This window comes from Pseudonaja textilis, chromosome 5, assembly GCF_049901715.1.
Source record: "Pseudonaja textilis isolate UNSWEBS1 chromosome 5, rPseTex1.2, whole genome shotgun sequence".
In the NCBI taxonomy this organism is placed as follows: domain Eukaryota; kingdom Metazoa; phylum Chordata; class Lepidosauria; order Squamata; family Elapidae; genus Pseudonaja; species Pseudonaja textilis.
This window is the reverse complement of record NC_141994.1, coordinates 34325034-34339210: the sequence shown is the minus strand read 5'-3', so window position 1 is coordinate 34339210 and position 14177 is coordinate 34325034. Positions and strand designations below refer to the sequence as shown.

The 14177-nt window shown below is 36.0% G+C and overlaps 1 protein-coding gene across 8 annotated transcripts in view; it reads left to right on the top strand.

The window, feature by feature from the left end:
• CAPS2 (calcyphosine 2) overlaps window positions 1–10103 on the top strand; it is a 37108-nt gene extending 27005 nt beyond the window's left edge. For 6 of the 8 annotated variants that reach the window (XM_087934467.1, XM_087934463.1, XM_087934466.1 and 3 more), the window contains 4 exons: window positions 255–409; window positions 1697–1816; window positions 2369–2465; window positions 4593–4929. In XM_087934467.1, coding sequence (XP_087790593.1) covers window positions 255–409; window positions 1697–1816; window positions 2369–2465; window positions 4593–4768 — 548 coding nt within the window. In that variant the 3' untranslated portion in view covers window positions 4769–4929. Of the gene's footprint in view, window positions 1–254; window positions 410–1696; window positions 1817–2368; window positions 2466–4592; window positions 4930–7637 lie in introns of those variants that run through there. The other 2 variants (XM_087934468.1, XM_087934465.1) reach the window with 2 other exon arrangements.
• The last annotated feature ends 4074 nt before the right edge of the window (window positions 10104–14177 follow it).

Sequence of the window (14177 nt, the reverse complement as noted above, 5' to 3'; positions counted from 1 at the left end):
CAATGTTCTCTCAGAATGGGATAATTCTTTATATGTAGAACATATAAAGGATAAATTCTAGGATAAATTCTGAAAATTTCCAGTAATTTCCTAATATAGCAGGATTAGAAAATAATCCTTCAATTTATCATACTATATCATTAAAAGACAATATTGGGGCAGATTAGGTCACACTTTTACATATTTAAAAACAATTACTATACTTAAGAGAAAAAAGCATAATTTTAATCCACCATTTTAAATTTCTTCTCTAGATAATTTGAGAACAAAATTAAGTAAAAGAGGAGTTCGTATTGTTTCAGGACTAGGAAAATATTTCCGTGAACTGGACAAGAAGCAAAATAGAATTATTACAAAAGCAGACTACAGGCAAGCATTAAAAGCATTTCATTTAGAAGTGACTGAAGAGGTATGTTGAAATCCTTATATAAGCGAGTAGATATAATTTAATAGGCATTACTTCAACATGGTGGGATGTAATTCATGAACAATTTGCAAAGATTGAATGATACAATTTACCGAAAAGGAATAGGCCAGATAAAGTGGAAGGATGAGATGGCGTTGTATTGAAGAACATGTATAATTTTTCAGATTTGGGAATTTAAGAGACTCCAGTTAGACTTTTCATATGAGGAAAAAACATAATATTATTGCAGGATGGTCTATGGACCACCAAGTCAGGCAGAAAATCTTGATAATGCCCTCCAGGGCCAAAGTATAAGGCTTTCATAATTTTGGGCTATTTTGCATTGTGCTTTTTACAGTCATTATTTTTATTTCTTATGTATTTCAATCTGATGTTACCCCACATAAGTTTAATTAGCAGGTTAGACAATATGAATGCATGCATATATAAATAAGAAATATAATACTAAAAGCATTTAGTTACTTAGACATTCATGAAAAATAACTCTTGATCTTGGGGAACAGTACAATTGCCCCTCAGGCAGGACCAGCCTGCTGCTTACTTTTAGGCCATATTCTCTTTCTTTGATAGGCCCCCGTGGCCTACCTGCAGCTACTCTGGGATTTATGAGGCCTTCATTCTTGAAGTAGCTTCAAAGAATGCTGTTCTGTATCTCCGAAAACCATGTGAAACCATGCCCCATTCTTGCATGATTTTTAGAGGCTCCAGAGGATCCACAGCCCTCTCATGCAACTTTTGGTGGGTCTAAAGGCTGAATGCAGCACACCCCATTTTTCCACACTGTAGCCTCCAAAAATTGCACAAGAACAGGATACATTTCGAGAATAGTTATTGGTTGGTGAATGCTGGCATGTCATCCAAAACATAGTGATGTATCACTTTTGACATGCATGCTATAGGTTCATCTTCACTGTTCTAGCCAATAGGAGAGAGCTGTAACATAACCTGGAGATAAATTACTATTTACTTACCTGATTGTTGCTGATATAGTGAATATGAAGAAAGTGAATGAAGCTAGTTAGTCTTTCTCTTCCCTTCTACAACCTGATGGATTGTTTGATCTGCTGCTTTGGTGACACCTGAAACACCAAATATTAATGTTGGTATTTTAATATTTAATATCAGGTTTTTTAAAGAAATGCCCAATTTTTAGATGACCACTCTGAAACATTAATTTGGGTTTTGCTAATGTTTATGTCACAGTACTTACGTTGTTCGTTATACATGCAGCACTTTGTACAACAATTTGACTTTGTATTTAAAATTTAGGAATTTGAATCTTTATGGTTAGTTCTACATGAGGACAATAATGGTGAACTTGATTACACTGAATTTATACGTGCTATTCTTGGAGAAATGAATGAATACAGAAAAGCATTTGTTAGGAAAGTAAGTATTTTAAGACTATAATTCATATATTAAAAAGTTGAATACTCTTAATCTGTATAATGTTTCACTGATTTTGGGTGAGAGAATGTCAAGATTTGGTTTACTGTGAGAAAAAATCTTTCTTTGTCCTCTGAAGAAAATCGTTAGTGTGAAAATAAGTGAGTCAGTGAGAAAATTCTTTACTGTTTATGCAACAGTGGAAATGTGTTAAGGAATTGGTAGTATTGAGAAAAAAAATCTTTCAGATTTATAAGTAGAAAATATATTGTTATAATATTGATTGAATAAAATTTACTGTCCTGAGGAAAATTTAAAAGCTTACTTGCACTAATGTTGATTTCAGTTAGGTGTACCAATTTCTTCTTTAATTTCTCTCTTTTTCCAAACATTTAGGTAAGGTCAGTTATTCTACAAATATAGATTCTACATGTAGCATGTTGATTTAATTTTGTTAATATTACTTTGTTTATTTTTATATAAAAATACCAGATTTGTATAAACATTTTTTTTTTCATATATTTGATGCTCACATTTTTTTCTGATTATTTCTAGGCTTATATGAAGCTGGATTACAATAAAATTGGCAGGGTCCCTATGGTAGATATAAAGAAATGTTACTGTGCTAGAAAACATCCTCAGGTTGTAGCAGGTATCTATATACTACTAAAACTCTTGTTGTCATAACTAGGTGAAACAGTGCATTAGAAGGGCAAACATTTTTGAATCTAGGTACCTCAAATCAGCTAATTTACAGGTCTAAATCTGGGACCCATGACTCCCAAGGGAATGAAATTTGTGGTTGCTCCAGTGCTACTGGCTGTTACTGTGGTCATGTGATCTTCATTTTCAGTGTTCCATGACAGTTTCCCAGCCAGTTTTGCAGTTCCTCGCTGTAGTCCCCACCTAGCAGCAGCCATTTGCTTGCATCTTTCTTGACCTATTCCACTCTCCTGCAGATCCTACCCATCCCACCCTCACCTCTTATATACCCATGGGCATCCTTCCCATTCACCTGTTCACCCTCCCCAACCCATTCAACATCCATGGCACACACCCACATATCCTTCCAAACCTAGATGGCACCTCTCACACACTCACCTCTCATTCCTAACCTGAACCCTGATGCATCCCCTCTCTTCCTCCCACACCTGGCATTAGCATCTTACTTGACTGCTGCTCTTGATCTGGCAACTTTTGCTGGTTTCCCATCTTACTTTTCCTATGCAAGCTTCCCACAAGCAAAATGAATGGAAAGCTATCAGAAATTCAAGGGAAGGAGAAAGGGAGAGGGATGGGAGGAAAGGAGGGCAGAATGGCATGGAGTGAAGGAAAGGGGAACGGAAGGAGGAAAGGCAGGGAAGTAAGACTGGGAGGGAAGGAAGGAAGGAAGGAAGGAAGGAAGGAAGGAAGGAAGGAAGGAAGGAAGGAAGGAAGGAAGGAAGGAAGGAAGGAAGGAAGGGGCAATAATAGGAAGGGGTGGAAGAAAGGAGGAGGGGAGAAAGTAGAAAGAAAGGGTAGGAGGGAAGGGAAGAAAGAAGGAAGATCAATTTCTGATGCTCCCCACCAGCTTCTCACTAGGAAAGTCAAGGGGAAGTCAGCGGGAAATCACTGCCAGTCTCACTGCTTTCTTGCCTGTCCGTGGTCATTCTGTTTTTCTGTTTAGGTAAGGAAATATCTCTGAAATGATGATCCAATATGGCACAGTCTAATTACTAATGAAGTAATTATTGGTTTGTATTGCTACCATTTCTTAGGTGCAGAGAGATTATAGCCATTATAGTCATTCAGTTTAAGAAAGACTTTAATTTATTGTATCTGCTTTGGGTAATCCTTATCTTAGTTTATATATCTTCAATCTTTTAGGGCAAATTTACATCTGAGCTTCTAAAATTATTTGATTTTAAGATCCTTACCATGGAACTGTATTCTAATGGCAATTTATTTAGCTATATGGCTTTCCAGACAGACTGACATTACTTATTTTTTTCTGCAGATAAGGACTATTCATTATGCGTATATCATGTTTCCATTACATCAGCCTTAACGTTACTAAATAATTTGCAAGCACCTGCTTTTTCAGCACCTGCTTGATCATTCAAAAATATTATAAACATACCTTTTAAAAATGGAATGGAAAGAAACAAGAATATTTTTTTTAAAAGCTCAAGATGATTCAGTATGAGGTATTTAATTCATATGCAGTCTCAAATATTTGCCTGCTGAATGCAGTTATGCTGATAGCATAAGACAACATTCCTATGTTGATCAAAGGAATACCCAAGACCAGATTCATTTTTCAATTAGCTGCCAACATAATGATGCTATTTTCTTTCAGCATCTTCGGAAATCTTTACAACCTGAGCATGCCCAGGGCCTTCATTTGGAGTATATTGTAGTCTACTATATTTGGAGAAAGATATTGCAAAGTTTGGGGTGTAGGCTTAATGTATGAGACATAATTATTGTAAGCATCTGTGCAGTGACATTATAAAACAAAGCAATCCCTCTATTTTGTATTTATATACTGCTGTTGTATGCTAGTATCTAAGTAACAACAATTTGCATTGTGCCATGGTGATGCACATTTTGTCATTTGCCTCCTGGACTCCTACACAAGTCACTTTTACTAAGATATCCCTTGAATTTTCTGTCTTTACTTGCTTTTCTTAGGAAATTTTTAACATAGTCTGGAACACAGGTTTAATTTTTATTTTTTAATAGTTTACTGCAACTTTGACATACTCAGTAACAACTTTAATAGTAAATATTTTAACAGGTAATGCCACACAGGAAGAAATTAAATCTTCATTTCTCGAAACACTGGAGGATGCCTGCAGCAATCCCAGTGAAGTTTCTTTTGGTGAATTTGAGGATTATTATGAAGGATTAAGTATTGGCATTCTGGATGATGAAGATTTTATTAACATATTAAGGAATTCCTGGGGAATTTAGAAGTGAAAATTTTAATGTTAAACATTAGGAATAGAGACTCTGAAAATTTGTTAAATTCTAAATAGCTTTAATAAATTGGCCTTCCTCATCTGAAGGTACAATAATGTTTAAAGCATGGCTTGTTTCTCTTCCTCCAACATTAAAGTAGTATTTTGCCTCAGACAATATCACATGTAAAAGAATAATATGTTTAATCAATGAATTGTGAAACTGGGTATATATATATATATATATATATATATATATATATATATATATATATATATATATATGGATCTTTGGTTATTCGGGTTTTCTCCCACGTAAAATTGGAAGTATCTAGGCGACGTTTCGATGAAGTCTCATTCATCATCTTCAGGCTTGTGTCTTCAACTTCTCAGAATAATGTGAGCTTGCAGCTGCTTCTTCCTTTTAACTGCTAGGGGTGTGTGACTTGATTGGGTGGGGGTTTGGCTGTGTTCTGATTGGTTGGGGGTTTGGCTGTGTTCTGATTGGCTGGGGGTGTGTTCTGTTCAGGTGGGGGCTTGGTTGTGCTCATGTTAGTCTTAGTTGCTGGGGGATTTGAGCTGGTGAGCTGTGGTCCATTGGCTGTCAGTATGTTAGTGAGAGTGTGTAGTAGCATAGCTGATGAACAACACCTAAAAACCGAGCTACACACTCTCACTAACGTACTAAAAGCCAATGGATTCCAAAGAAAGACGATTACCCACCTAATCCAAAAAGAAACCCCAACCAAAATCCAAGACAGAGAACAAGAGAATGGCAAATTTCTCCTCCCATATATAAAAGGCACTACACACAGAATCAGCACAATCCTCCAAAAACACAACATTAAGCAGCATTCTGCACAAACAGAAAAGTATCCACCATCCTAAGAAACCGTAAAGACAAAATCAAGTTAGAAAACCAAGGAGTATACGAAATCCCTTGCACCGCCTGCCCCACCACATACATCGGACAAACCAACAGAAGAATAAGTGCACGCATTGAAGAACACAAGAACTCAATCAAAAAAGAAGAACCAACCTCTTCCCTGGTAACACCTCAAAGCCACAGGACATGAGATTGACTTTAAAAATACCAGAACTATTGCCAAAACCGAACACTTCAACAACAGAATAATCAGAGAAGCCATAGAGATCGAAAAACACCCACACAGCATGAATAAACGAGATGATACCTCCCGCCTACCAGCCATCTGAAACCCTCATTAACAAATGAGTACCTAACATAAAGGACACCAGACCCACACCCACAAGGGCCACACAAGATGCTACCACCACACTTCCACATAGAAAGCAGACTCACACCCACACAGATGATGAGACATGACCATGGACCAGAAGCCGTACCGCAGCTACATCACTACCCACTTCAAACCCCTCCGACCCGTACATGAAGCAAACGGACGCCCACCATGAAGATGTGGCACGACCACGAACACAAAGCCAAACAACAGGATTACAGCTCACCAGCTCAAATCCCTCGGCAACTAAGACTAACATGAGCACAACCAAGCCCTGAACAGAACATACCTCCAGCCAATCAGAACACAGCCAAGCCCCCACCCAATCAAGTCATACCCCCACTAGCAGTTAAAAGGAAGAAGCAGCTGCAAGCTCACATTATTCTGAAAAGCACAAAGCTGAAGACACAAGCCTGAAGATAATGAATGAGACTTCATCGAAACGTCGCCTAGATACTTCGAATTTTATGTGGGAGAAAACCCGAATAAACAAAGTTCCACATACAAATAACTGCGAAAACCTCAGAAAATATATATATATGTATATGTGTATATGTATGTATGTATGTATGTATGTATGTGTGTGTGTGTGTACATATACATACACATACACACACACACACATACACACACATACATGTAGGTCTAGGTGTGTTCGGGTCTTTTCCTATGTAAGATTAAGAGTATCTTGGCAACGCTTCGGCGAGGTCCCACTCGCCGTCCTCAGGCTGGTGCTTTCGCCTCGTGCCAGTGCAAGCAGAAGCTGAAAGCACTAGCCTGAGGATGGCGAGTGGGACCTCGCCGAAACGTCGCCAAGATACTCTTAATCTTACACAGGAAAAGACCCGAACACACCTAGACCTACATACCTGTACCCGTGAAAATCTATGAAAATATATATAACTTAAGAAAACAAATATATATATACATTTACACACACACACACACACACACACACACGATAGAACTATAATGTTGTGCTATGTCAAGGGTATAGTTAAATAATTGTATCACAAGTCATATATGAAGGCCCCTTATTAAAATGAATTTTTTTATTTTAGTTGTCCTGGTAGTGACTGTTTTAATTCCACAATATATAAGCATAGAAAAGTTTAGGTTGATTCTATCTATCCAGATAGAATAGCATGTTTAAGTGATTTTTTTGTTATATTCTGTTTATATGTTAACAAGATACATTTTGTTTTAGTTAATTTAGTGCAGTCAGATTGTACAGATAGGTCTTTATGAATATATTCTTAGAACTTTTTAAAAGCATATGAATGTACATAGAAACAAAAGTGTCTCATTGTGTACTTTGTAATTCACTAATTCCACTGTTTATATGTGTGGGGTTTGTACTTAAAATATATTATAATGTGCTTTTTAAATTCATCTAAATACTGTATCTAGATTTTTAGTATATGTTAATATTAACATTTAGTATATGTTAATTTTATATTGTAAACAAACCATTTTGAAATTACTGTATTTTGATTTTAAAAATGGTGTATTCCTTCAGTACGTTATAATTCAGTTCTACAATTATCATAATTCATTAACTTTGCTAAAAAGGATTCACTTTAAATTACAGTTTAATTGATCTTAACTCTAATTTGTTGCCAGAACCTTTTCAGAACCCAAAAATTGATTCATCTCTGTTAAATCCTGGACATGCAGACATGAAGTTTTGGAGATCATTTAGAATACTATGAATCAGTCTTATATGATCTGTGCTGTTTAGACATCCTCAAGGCCACATAACAGTAGTATTTGTCTTCACTTCCAAGTCTTGAGAGCTTGAACTTGGGAGGTTGGGAGGGAAAAAAGTCATGCTGTTTTAAAACCATTTCATGAATTGAGTCAAAATATATTCTCTGTAGGCTAAGATATTTGAAAAGCTCATTCAAGTCACAACAAACAAATGCTGCTGGGGTTGTGTGAAAGCTGTGTTCAGTTTGTTTGCAGCACATTTAATGTTTCACCTAAAGGGAAAAAATGGAATCTTTCTATACATACACTCATCAGGATGCATGTTGGGATTGTCTGAATGGGACTCAGGAATCTCAGCAAGGATTACTGTTTCAATCTTTATTGACTCATACATTCCATTGGAAAACAATGCCTTTCTACTAACAAGAGATGAAGGGAAATAGGCCGATGTCAAGAGAGTAAATTACTGAATGACAGGATTGAGGATCCTTCAGATATAATTTTCTAATTGAGCAGATTAGATAGCTGCCAAGAAGGTATATAAGGAACAACAGAGGAAAAGACATGCAGAGGGAGGTTTCAGAGCAATCAGTATTTATAGAAATAGTGCCTAGTAGTAGTCTTGGCAGCCTAGTTCAGGGTGCAATATGCTTTCAGTGCCTGAAGATGAGAATAACAGAATATGACTTTACTTTTTATTTAGCCAAATTTAATGTGATATTTTTTCAGAAGACTTGAATGCAAGAAGGGACTAATCTTAATGGATTTTATTAGAGCTCCCTGACAATAAAAGGGAGTCAAGGCAGGAGATACAACAGTGAGAACTCTGAATATTTATTTCTACTAAATTCTAAGTTTTGGAAATTAATCTTGCCCAGTTGAATTTTGCAATAGCAGCATTAATAAAATTTAGCACATTTTATGGCACATCAACCCCCCCCCTTAATCTGCTTAAGAACTAATCATCATTGATATGTCAGTAATTTCAGTGTCAGAAGTAGGTGAGTAATGCAAAGAATTTCCACAATGCCTTCCATATCTAGAATCTTTTCACTTTGCTGCTTGCCATTCTCAATCTGCTGCTCTCTAACGATGCTGAATTGTCCTTAGTGCAGATCTTCAGCAGGCTGAATCTGATTATTTTAAGTGTTGTCACTTAAGGGAGATTTTCTAGGGGCATTTATTTGGGGAAATGTACATCTATGACTACTTTTGGGTTATAGTGACTGGCATTTGCAACTTGCTGTAATTTGTAAATAGTAGAAAGCTGATTGAAAGATTACTGCTATCATGAACTTCAAGCCTCCATGAAACAGGGTAAGAAATATGTTTTTCATCCTGAAATATAAAGCAGATGTAGAACTGCTACTTATTTAAGGTAGTTAATGCAAATATGGCAGAAATGTTGAATTTGATGCAAATTTTACAACTTGGAGCATTTATTATAGAGCCACTGATTGATTCAGTGTTCTCAAGTAGAATATTCCTTGTTAGCTGATTTCAGTTCATAGATAATTAAGGACAGCGTTAAGTATAAAATACTCTGAATAATACAGTGCTAATGTAACTAAACATCAACGTGGATATTTCTAGGTTTTTTCAATAGTATACAAGTACATGATTGCAAACTAAAATAGTTAGCTATAGAGCAGGGCTTGATTCATTTACTAACTTCAGCAAAGTTCAACAATCCTCCCATTTGAAAAATGGTATCTGCTATTCTATATACTTTTACCTGATCTCCTATGTTAGTAGGAAAGTGGAAGGAGTTCATCCATCTGGGATATGTAGGAAATTTGAGCAGAATGGTTTTAGAAAGATTTGTTCTTCTTCCATCTTGGCCCCTATATTAATATCCAGGTTTCCAAACTGGAAGTCTGCTTAAGAGTTACCTTGAGGTAAGATGGATGGCCTATAAATTTTATAAACAAGGTAGGCAGTCTTGTTATTTGCAAAGATGAATAAAACTTAGACTGATAAGCTCCAATTTTGGCTTCATAATTCATAGATATAAATTAAATCTGGAAATTGCAATGGAAACTTATTTAAAGCTCATGACCCCAACTTTATATGGCCAGAGACAAAATTCTATTTGGTAATCTGCCACATAATCCGGAAATGGAACAGAAGAGAGGGAAAGCTAGGAAGAAGGGGATAAGGATAATAGGGATGTGGAGGGTGATATTTCAGCATTTTACCATGTTAGTAATCTAGTATTCTGTTTTCTAGTAATCTAATCTAATCATTTTTTAAATTTCCCAGTATTTAATACTTCATGCATATTGTACTCCAGCTTTATTTTAATTTCTGTGTAGTACTTTATCTTCTTTTATTCCTGTCTAACTGTGCAATGACTATATTAAAGAATTTATTGATTATGAAAATGCACTCTTGGTATATGTAGATTTATTCTGGGAATTGTTTTAATGAGCTATAGAATTAGCACATATTTCTTTTAAGATTTCTTTCTTGAATACAAAGGCAGATGAAAAATTGAAGGGGGAAAAATCCATAATTCTTGAAAAGAAAGACATTATGTTACATTTGTATTCTGATCATTTAGCTATGTATTCTAAGAAAATGTTCAACTTATAAATAGTTCTATGGTTTAACTTTTAAAAATGAATTAAAATTCAATCATCGTTTAAACATTAAATGATTAAATTAAAGTGCATTATTAGTTAAGTATTTAGTCTATATTTCTAAAGATACGGGGAAAAGCACCAGTTAGTATATATCATTTTTATTACAGTTATAAATGAGTTCTGTTTTTAGTGAACAGTTATTGTGATAACATAAAAATATACTTTATGTAATTCTTGGGACCTATTAACATTAGTTCGATTTCTGTGCTTTATTTCTATTGCAGAAGAAGCAGAGCACAAAATACTTTCTCTGTTTTAGTTATTTGGATAACTATAGAAAGTAAAATGAAACTGCAATTACGTGTTCTATGTATTTGTTAACAAATCAAATGATTTGGTTATAGATAATCTTAGTTGATCCCTATTGTAGGTTTGTTCATTTATGGTCCTGTATCTCAGTTATATCTTTATCACAGTACAAGTAGTCCTGCACTTATGACCAGAACTGAGCCTAATATTTCTGTTTCTAAGCAAGACAGTTGTTTAGTGAGTTTGCTCCATTTTACAACCTTTCTTGCTACAGTTATTAAGTGAATCACTGCAATTGTTAAGATACTTACACCATAGTTAAATGAATCTGGCTTCTCCATTGACTTTACTTGTCAGAAGTTTGCAGGATAATTACATGACCTTGGGACTCTGCAATTGTCATAAATAAATGCCAGTTGCCAAGTGCCCATGTTTTAATCACATTAATGGGGATGCTGCAGTGATTGTAAGTTGTTCTGACCCAAACCCTTTTCCAATAAAACAAGCACAAACCAAATGGAACAAAAACCTTTTAATGATTCTTACGAATCCCCGGTTAAAAGGCTGCTGCAAACTAATTAACTTTGATAAGCACAAGCTTTGCCAAAACTCTGTGAGTCTGCCAAGAATAACAGGTAAGAAATATTTCACAACACAAGAGTCTTCAAATACCAACTTAAGATACTGTAATGTCCATGAGGCTGAGTTTCAAAACATCTTTGCTTCCTGAAAAGAATGTCCGATTCACCGCTGGCTTTTATCTTCTTGAAGAAGGAGTCATTACCTTGCAGTCTTACTCCTGAGTCGCCTGTGCTGCTGCAGCTGCTCTTTCCTGCGAGCAACCCTGCATGCATGTGCACTTGGCACAGGCTCCTCGAGAACCTCCTCATCGCTGCCAGCCCCCACAATCTCTCAAGTCAGCAGTCCACTCCCTAATGGTCCTGGCCCCTCATCTGAGTCCTTGCTCTCCTCAGCCCTCCACACCTGCTGCTGCTAACCACAACATAATTATGAAAAATGATCATGAGCACCTTGTAACTTCTAATAGTCAAGCAGAAAATGGTAAGTTGAAGACTACCTGTACAGCCATACAACTAGAACAACTATTGTTCAAAGAAAAATATTCAGTAATAACAGTACAGTATATCTAAATGTGCACATCTCGACTGTCACATCAAGTAACTTATTTGAGTCAATATGAGATTACAATCTTCTAGCAAGTTCTTGTTAGTCAGAAAAATTGGAAATTAGAAGCATAACGTTAGAATTCCTATTAGTTAAACGAAGCTACATAAAAAATAATTTCAATAGCCTTTACTAAAGTCTGAATTAAATTAAGCCAAGATATCAAAATAAAACTGACAAAAGTATATTCATTTCAACCAGTGTTTGATGGGCAATACTTCTAAGAAACAAGATTTTGCAATATCTTCCTCTTAATAGAAATACAGATAGTTCTTGACTTACGCCATTTGTTCGGTGATTGTTAGGAATTGTGATGGCACTGAATGAAGGGACTTACAGCCCTGTCTGAAGTTACATCTCTGCGTCACCCTGCCGTTATGACCAACCACAATGTTGCTGCTATGCCCCCACTATCTTACTCCCCCTCCTTCCTTGCTGGGTCCTACCCCATTGAGTCCCAACCCTCCTCCCCAACCCTCATCATGGCTCTATCATTTTTTCAGTAATTCTTTGGAAAGCAGCCAATTGGCTGCACCACTTGGTGCTGACCCAGAAGTGGGGACCATTTGGGGAGTGGCCACAATGAATTGTGACTGCTATGAAATGGTGCCTGCTTCTGGTACTGTGCCATGCAACCTATCTACTGTATAAGAACCCAGAGGAACAGATTGTCCAGCTCTCCTTTCTGAATGTGATCTCGAAGATTCTGTCTTTTTTTGTCATTTTGTTTATCCAGTGCTAGCCATGGGCTACAACCTGGTTGTGCCAGTAGCCACCTGCTTCTAGCAGTGCTATTCCTTTGCAATATTTAACAGATCTGGGATATTTTGGAACTAACTACTGAATATTTTTTCTGTTGTTTTCCTTTCCTGGGTGAGAGGTCACATGAACAACCAAAGGCTGCAGAGAGGAAAGGAATGTTGATTTTGCCTTGGGAATGGCAAAGAAACAGTTAAGCGAGGGAATTTCTCAATTTTGAGAGATAGGAAAGAAGAAAATACCTCATCTTTGCTGTTGTTTAGCATAGGACTGTGTAGTGAAAAACTGACAGACTTTCAAGGTTTTGTTATCCTATAATTATAAAAAACTCATTCAAAGAGCTGACACAGACTTAATCAAGTGATGCTTTCTATGCTTTAGCCTGTGATCTGTCCAGCTAGGCTGGGTGTTTTGAACACACATTTAGTGTTCTTTTAAAGGAACATTAAACTTTTTTTTTTTCACAAAATAGAGCTAGCAGATTTCCAAAACATTATAAGTCCTGTGTTCAAATATAGCCCAGGTGACAAGTTATAGAGCAGAGAAGTTCAATGATGGCAACTTGTCACTTGGGAAACTTGACTAGTGGTTAAAGCTTGCTCCCAGACACTTTTTCAGAGTCACTCAAGTTCATCCCACCACGTGCTGAGGACAGTGATTAGTGGTCGTTTTCCCTGCCAGCAGATGGCACAGGGTGGGAGAAGAAACAGAGGCAGAACAATACACCAATCACTGGTTTTAAGTTTCTCCCCATGAAAGCTGTACAAACAGCACTGTCATTAGCTTTTCCACTAAGATAGATTACAGCTTGCTGACTACAGATTTGAACAAATGCATATTAATGTAACGGGAAGATTCACTAGATCTCTCTACTTGAATAGGCATTTATGTATACAACTGGACATGTACTGCTTTTCTCACAAGTCTTCAACTTGTGAGGTTAAAGATACAAGTTCATGTTTATGGGATTTATTTTATCAATGGTTAGATAAAAAGACATGGTAAAGAAAGAGATTAGGAAGCCTTACAATATAAAGTTATTAGATTGATATAGAATACAATATAATACGTGGTAAAGAAATAGATTAGGAAGCCTTATAATAAAAAGTCAATAGATTGATATAGAATACAATATAAAATATATAACCATTGGACGAATGTATAAGATTAAACTATAATGAAAGTTAGAATATCTCGCATAAAATGATGGAAAAATAGTTTAGTTGAATGATTAATGATTGATAAATAGATAAGCACGTTAGATTGACAAGGTGAGAATTTATACAACTTGTGAGTAATGACAAAAAAAAAGGATAGCACAAAAGATTGTAACCAAATGACAAAAAAAAAGGATAGCACAAAAGATTGTAACCAACTGACACACTATATGTATATAATTGAAAGATGGTTTTATGTTTTTATGTTTTGTTTGTATGTTTGTTGTAAAAAATAAAAACTTTTTAAAAAAGATACAAGTTCATGTTTACATGCAAGTGACTACGTACATATAAAAAGCTTTTCAGCGTAGACATCTGAATTATGCATGCAAATGCCGGTGTCAAGACAATGTTACAGGTCAATCAACAGAGGTCAAATTTATTGATGTGGTTTGCAT